Raw genomic sequence first — 7,084 nt, 5'->3', positions numbered from 1 at the left:
CACACAGTCGATTTGAGTGGAAAGCCTGCGGAGGATCCTTTATGCATGGACGGACCGATCGACGGGCGGGGCGTCGGCGTGTGCGGATGCGGATGCGTGTGCGGAGATTATTATGAATCCGTGGCGTTTTATCCAAACGCGAGAGACGAGAGAGAGACGACGCGAAGGATGGACGCGAACGCGAAAGTATACCAACGATGATTATTATGAGTATTATGAGTATCAATGAATAGTGTACGTGACGACGCCGGCCGGTGGAGGACGCGCGCGCGGCCGTCAGACGGACATCGGCGATTCGCCGCGGGCGGAGACGACGCACCCGGATTGGACGTACTGGAGGAGACTTCCAAAGCGGTCGGCGCCGAAGACGGCGTCGAATCGATACTTGCGAATGAAGACCCGAGCGGCGTATTCCCACGTCGTGCGTTCGAGACGGTGGTGATCGAGGGTGGAAGAGTGAGGGATGTCGACGGTTTGTCGGTTGTGTTCGATGTCGTCCAGAAAGGCGGCGCAGACGTGTTGCCCGAGCTTGGACGGGAGGTTGTAGCGAACGACGTACTCCTTCCAAAAGAAGACGAACCAGGAGACGACGGAGGCGATGACGGCGACAGAGGCGATGTAGAAGGGAACGTTCTCAGATCGGTCGGTGAAGTTGAGACCGAAAGTAGAGGCTTCACGCACGCAGAGCGCCCACGGAAGGGCGACGGCGGTCGCGAGAGCGATGCACATTCTCACTTGCGTCAACAGACCCTGGGCGAGCGCCATTTTGATGCAACTCTTCAACTTGCCGCGCGGTTCGTCGGATAACGGTTTCATCTTCGTGTTGAGGAGCAACGCGAGTCGAATGATGTGGAACTGGACTCGAGATAACCAGAACAGGGCCAAGATGGCGGAGAGCGGGGTGACGAGACCGAACGAGTACGAACCCGCCGAGGTCAAGTCGGTGGACCACTTTTGCACCTTGACGCGAGCGGCGATGTTACCGATCGTGAAGACGATACCCGTGCAGAATGAGAGAAGCGCCGAAAAAATGATGAAACTCGCGGTGTAACTCTCGTTCGACGCGATGGTGAAGCTCTCCAGATCAAAGGCTGCGCGAGCCAATTTCGCGTGACTCGCGCGCTCCGCGAGCGCTCGCGCGTCCCTCGCCGTCTCCGTGATGGCGATGTTCGCCGGCTTGTACCACGCCTTGGCCGAGGCGCGAGCGTTTGAGGGCGACAAGTCATCACGACGAAAGAGCAAGATTGGGTACATCAGGATGTTTATCCAGAACTTGACGAGGTCACCGACGTGAGACTTGGAGTAATTGCCCGTTCTGATGAAGCCAAATCTGATGTGACCGCGACGAATAGACTTTTCGAGCACGCGACGAAGCACGACGACGCGCTCGAATAAGCACTGCGCCTGCATATCAACAGCCGTTCCGGGTTCACTGCTCTGAGACCGCCAGTACATCATGTCTCCCACGACTTCGTGCATCTTCACGAGGTGATCTTGAAGATACGCGCTCTTGTAAAACGTCTCCGCTATGGCCACCGACACGAGATACTCGTCGAATTCAGAGCACGCTCTGTCGCCGTGCACGTCTTCCACGAAGGCTTCGAAGTGGTGAAACAATTCTTTGGGCTCGGGGAAGTTGTAATACGCGCACATCTTGACGAACGCATCCATCATGGATCGCAAGTCGTTCACGTACGGACTCGCGTGCAGAGACTGTTTTTGAGCATCGCGCGACATGACGTCGTACGCGCCTCGTTCAGCCTGCTTGAACAAATTGTCCTTGTACGCGACGAGCCACTCTTCGTTTCTGTTCTTGTATCGACTCGCCCCGGTGATGGTACCGAAGGCGACGATCGGCGTGAACGCGGACAGCGCGGCGGCACTAAGCGGATTCGAAGTCGACAAGACGAGCGCCGCGGCGGCGAGCGCCGCGCTCATGGTGAGACCTTCGGCGAAAGCTTGCGTTTCGACAGAGGTGCTATCGATGACGGAGTCGACCGGATTCGGCTGTTTTTCCGCGTAACTCGTGAAACGGAATCCATTTTCTCGCAAGAATGAGGCGTACTCGATGAGCTCTTGCGTCAATGCATCCAAGCTGTTCGCGATCCACACGTGTTTTTCCGTGAGCATCTTTTTCGTGTCGTCGGAAATATTTGCGCGTTCGAGAAGTTCTCGCCACGGTTCGTCGCTCTCGCCGACCTTGTCGTTCGCCTCGGCGAGACGATCGCACAAGTCCATGGCGGTGAAGCTGGGATCCTTGCCAACCTCCTCCATGAAGACTTCGTAAATGACGTGAGACATTTGCTCGCTCAGCGCGGAGAGGTACGATTGATTGTCTTCGAGGCCTCTGGGGATGAGAGCCGAACAGAACTTCACCTTCCAGTCATCCGTCAGCAGTTGAGCGACGTCATTATCGCTCTCGCGACACTCGATGTACTTCGAATACAGATAGCGGACGCCCTCCTTGTACGGAAACGACGGTCGAAGGAAACCATCGACGCCGTAGTTGGCGCCGGTACCGCGCGTGACGACTTCACCGTTCGACCAGTTGGTCGAGCTCGAGTACGTGCGGAAGCGATCTTGGAACGCTACGCCGATAATCGCGTCGCCGATAAAGTTGTTGAAGAGCATACTGTTGATGCACGCACCGGTAAGACCAGAGTAACGCATAAAGTGCGGGGTGCTCTGTTCATCGCCGCAGAAAGCGAAGACGTATCCCTTATCTTTGCTGTCCGAGCGCACGCGCATCGTGCGGTGATTGACGTAGTGCGCCACGGGGAACGTCGCCATCGAAACCTTTGATTCGGTGTTTCCGTTCGGCGCTCGAGTGAGGTTACTTCCTCGATACACCATGGTGGAGTTGGACATCTTGGAAACGTAACCTTCGACGTTGCGCACGACGGCGCCCGACACACCAGTCATGATGACATCGTAACGGTCGTTCGGTTGGTCGACGACTCTAAAGCTCTCGAATCCAGGCAAAGACCCAAGAGTGACCGGAGTCAACGAATCGATGAAATAAAGACGAGGAATGAACTGCTGTCCACCTGGGTTGTACACGTCGCCGAAGCGAATTGTCTCGAGAGTTGCGTCGTACCAGAGACGGTCGATCGATCTGGTGAGAGCGCCCTTCAGGTTTCGTAACTTGTCCTCTTTCTTCTTAATATCTTGTGCGTTCTTCGGCTTGGAGTTCCACGTGAGCGTAGACTTGACCAATGAATCAACTGTCTTCGTTTTCCATTCGTCGTATTCTCTCGTCAACTCCATACCGAGGTAGAAGTTGTCGCCAGTCTCGAAGAAGCGCGTCTGCAGATGACGTCGGACGTAGGGAGCTTGCTTTGTGTGTTGTTTGACGAGCGTGCACATCGTCTGCCAAATTTCTGGCATTTCTGCAGAAAATCCACAATCCCCGACGAGACGCTCAAAGTGGAGACGCCAATCGACATCCTTGGTGATGAATTTGAGCATCTTCTTCGTGATTTTCTGAGAGTTGACAACCTTGGTAAAGTCACCGACGATGCGAGTGTTCTGATCCGTGTGACTGCGAATGTCATCGACCACTCTGCTGCGCCATCTCGAGTTACCAAAGTTGTGCATGCCTTGGCTCACCTTGAGTCCCGCGAGACAAGCCACGCCGTACGGCTCGGTCTGCGTGATTGCAAAGTGCACCGGACTGCCAGCGGGCTTACCGATGGCCTCGACGACGTGGTAGTGCTCGATGTCCAGCTCAAACTTCTGTGAGGCAATCTCGTTGTAAGGCAGCACCTCTTGCACATACTTTCCGTCGCTTCCGCGAATGACGGATTCGATGACCAAACTTTCCACCAAAGAGTGTGCCTTTGTATCCTTGTGATAGACGGACGGCAGCTTATTTGCAAAGCACGCAAAGTCGTCGTACGCGGAATGAATTGACTTGAATTCATAGAATTCCTTGTCGATATTGACACCGACAAGTCGATACGGTAAGCATTGCTGTTGATCCAAGATGTACACGGAATAAACTTCACCGAGTTTGAGATCCGTCGCCAAGTAAGATTTGTTGTACACGACGTCGACCACCTTCCAAGAGAAGGGTTCGTCGGATGGAGATCCTTCGTTATCGACTTTACGCAGAATCAAGTCAGTAATCTTGAGCGCCTTGCCCGTTTTGATCAGCTTGTTTTGTCGTACGTCGTACTGCGCGCCGCTATTCGTATCTTGCGTCAGCAATCCACGAGAGAGACGTTGCGAAACGCCCACGTTCATCATATTCTCCAAATCCTTGATGGTGATCTCGATGAAGCCTTGCGACGGAAGCACGTTGCCGTAGTGTGAGCTCGTATCACCCGGGGTTGGAATGAAAACATCCTCGTAAATTGTACCGAGATGGAAACGAAGACATGCGATCCAGCGCGCGTCCAGTCGAACAATCTGCGCTCTTTCGAAAGTTGCGCCAGCCTGAGTGAAAGCATCGCGCGATTCATAGATGCGCATGACGCCATCGCTTAACAAGACGTTTTCGAGGCAGTGAAGGGTTGTGAGCAAACCAGTCGGACCGCCTCCGATGACAATCATCGACTGCGGCGGCACGGTGACAATCTTCTTCATCTTGAGCGCCGACAAGCGCGCCTTATCACTTTGCAAAGCTTCGTCGAACAAGAAAGGCGTGTACGATTTCTCCTCGTAGACAAAGTATCGCTGACCAAGTTTCAGCTCTTTCACGGTCACTTCGGTTCGCGTCGCAGAGTGCTTGATGGCTGATAAGATATTGAGACGAGCATCGTCGATTTCTTCGCAGTGGAATTGTGACAATACCAGCAGTTGTCGAAGTGGCGAACGCAAAAAGGACAACTCCATGAATGAAGCGTAAGAGAAAACCGAGCCGTGGTCTAATTCGATCGTCATGAACGCCTTTTGCGCGCGAACGATCGACTCGCCAACTTCGACATACTTGTACGCGCTGAGTGTGGACTTTGAAAAGTCGAAGCAGTGCTCTGCGCGCGTGGCGCGATCCGTAAACGTGCAGGTTCCGTCCGTATTCTCGCGTTCAAAAATATACACGCGGCCGACGCCGTACTGATCCTTGACCCAGTACGCCTTTTTCGTGTCAAAGTTCGCAACTTCGTCACCCTTTGACATCTTGACGATTGTCTTGGACAGCGCTTCCCGTCTGATGTTGCGGCTGAGGAGTGTGCAAGCTCTCGATGTGAGTAACACGACAGCTTTAGAATTTGTGTAACCGCTCTTTACGAGTTGAATGAGCATGCGCTTGTCTCTCGGCGCGAGCAAATTGAGAGCCGATTTGACTTGCACCTCAGTGACGCCGCACTTCGTACTGACGGGCTCGCCGAGACACACAGAGTGCACAGCCTGCTTCATTTGCGCTTCGGTCGGCGCGATGAAATTACTTTGCGCGATCGCGCTGTGTCCAATTGCGACGCCATTCTGAACCGCGCTGCAGATCAACGCGACTTGTTGCGCTTCCTCGTCCAACCGCGTGAGACTCCTCTCGATGGCTTTCAACCAACTCTTAAAGGGATCGTAAATTATCTTACTTCCGCCGCACACGTTCGCGGCGAGCTCCTTAGAAATCATACGAACGATGGGCTTGATCATGACCGCGTTGGCCACCGGCGGGATGTTTTGCAACTTTTTGAGCACGGGCGCCAACACGGTGGAGTCCCACGCATTCAAGCCTCGCAAATTGGCGAGAGTAAACAAGACGACGGGCATGTGGAATCGAAGCGTCTCCAACGGATTCAGCTGCTCTTGGCGTTGATGCGCAAAGTTACCGTACGGTTGGTCGAGCATGCTGTGCCAATGTCTCGCCAACTGCGACACCACGTGCACGACGCCGTTGTTCACAAGCGTGCTCGACGGCGACACGGCAAAGGTACGAACGACGCTCTCATCCGTCGGTAACCGATGATTGGCGCGGAATTCGTTCGTCTTCATGCGTCCGACAAACGCACCGTGTTGTGCGAGGTTGGATGCCTCGAAACTGTTCGTCTCCGCGGCGAGATTTTGCGCGACGACGTTCGGATCGTCGGTGATGAGCGCCTCGCGTCCGGTGAGAACACGAGTGATCCAGTTGCCTTGACCGAGGAACACGCGGAAGAAGGAGCCAACGACAAAGTTTCGCGTGTTTTGGAAGTTTTCAGAGGATGGGAAACCGGTGAATCCGATCACGGGAACGGTGCCGAACGCGTCCATCATTCTGTTAAATTTCACCGACCAGTGCGTGTGCCAGAAAATGTCGTAACGAGACATTTGCTGCACGAGCACTCGACTGACGTTGCGATTCAAAAAGGCATGACGAAGCAATCGCTTGAGATCACTGGTGTTTCCAGACTCGTACGCCGAGATGACGGATCCGAGCAAGAAGGATTCGGCGCCGCTGAGAAAGTGCATCGCGGCGTCCAAACCTCGAGTAAATCGAAGTCGATTGACGTCGTCGTACGACGCGATCATCAACATTCGAAGCACCGCGCGCCAGGAATCACCCGCCCATCCGACTTCCACCTGCACTGGAAGAGTGGACAAATTCTCCAACAGCGACGGTTGCACCGAACTCATCAGCACCTGCTCGCCTCCCTCGACGAGTTTCACCACCTCCAACACGCCCTCGGCGTCGAGTTCGCGGAACCGTTTCTCATCCACGCTCGTGAGATCCCCCGTGGACACGAAACTATCCCCGGTCTCCACGTCCACGAACACCCTACCGTTGCCGCGCCCGCTCGCGCCGCCGCCCCCATTCATCGCCTTGAACGTCCTCGCGCGAAGCATGTTCACCTTGACCGATTCTCTTTTTCGCAAACGTCTCGCGTCGTCTCTCTCCCGCGCCGACCCACCGACGTCCTCATCCGCCGCACCATCGCTCCCGCGTTCCCGCGCGCCCACCACCGTCGTCACCTCCGTGAACCGCGTCTTCGTCGTCTCCCCGCGCCGCTCCCGCTTCGACTGGCTCAGTCTCCGCACCGAACTCTTCGCCCGCGCGAGCGAAAAAGCCCCAATCGTCTCCCTCGCCGGCGCCGCCGCCGCGTCCGCCGGCGCCTGCACCGGCCCGACGGGTTCACTCGCCGTGAGCACCGCCTCCGACATCGTC

General features: G+C 55.3%; 1 protein-coding gene across 1 annotated transcript; it reads right to left on the bottom strand.

Moving 5' to 3' along the window:
* Positions 1-276: 276 nt before the first annotated feature.
* Positions 277-7,080, bottom strand: OSTLU_17716 (predicted protein; the record flags this gene model as incomplete). Its single annotated transcript, XM_001420680.1, has 1 exon — positions 277-7,080. One exon carries the CDS (start codon positions 7,078-7,080, stop codon positions 277-279), a length of 6,804 nt encoding a protein of 2,267 aa, XP_001420717.1.
* Positions 7,081-7,084: the final 4 nt, after the last annotated feature.

The sequence above is a fragment of the Ostreococcus lucimarinus genome, chromosome 12 (assembly GCF_000092065.1).
Source record: "Ostreococcus lucimarinus CCE9901 chromosome 12, complete sequence".
Classification (NCBI taxonomy): domain Eukaryota; kingdom Viridiplantae; phylum Chlorophyta; class Mamiellophyceae; order Mamiellales; family Bathycoccaceae; genus Ostreococcus; species Ostreococcus sp. 'lucimarinus'.
This window is presented reverse-complemented; position numbering and strand designations above follow the sequence as displayed.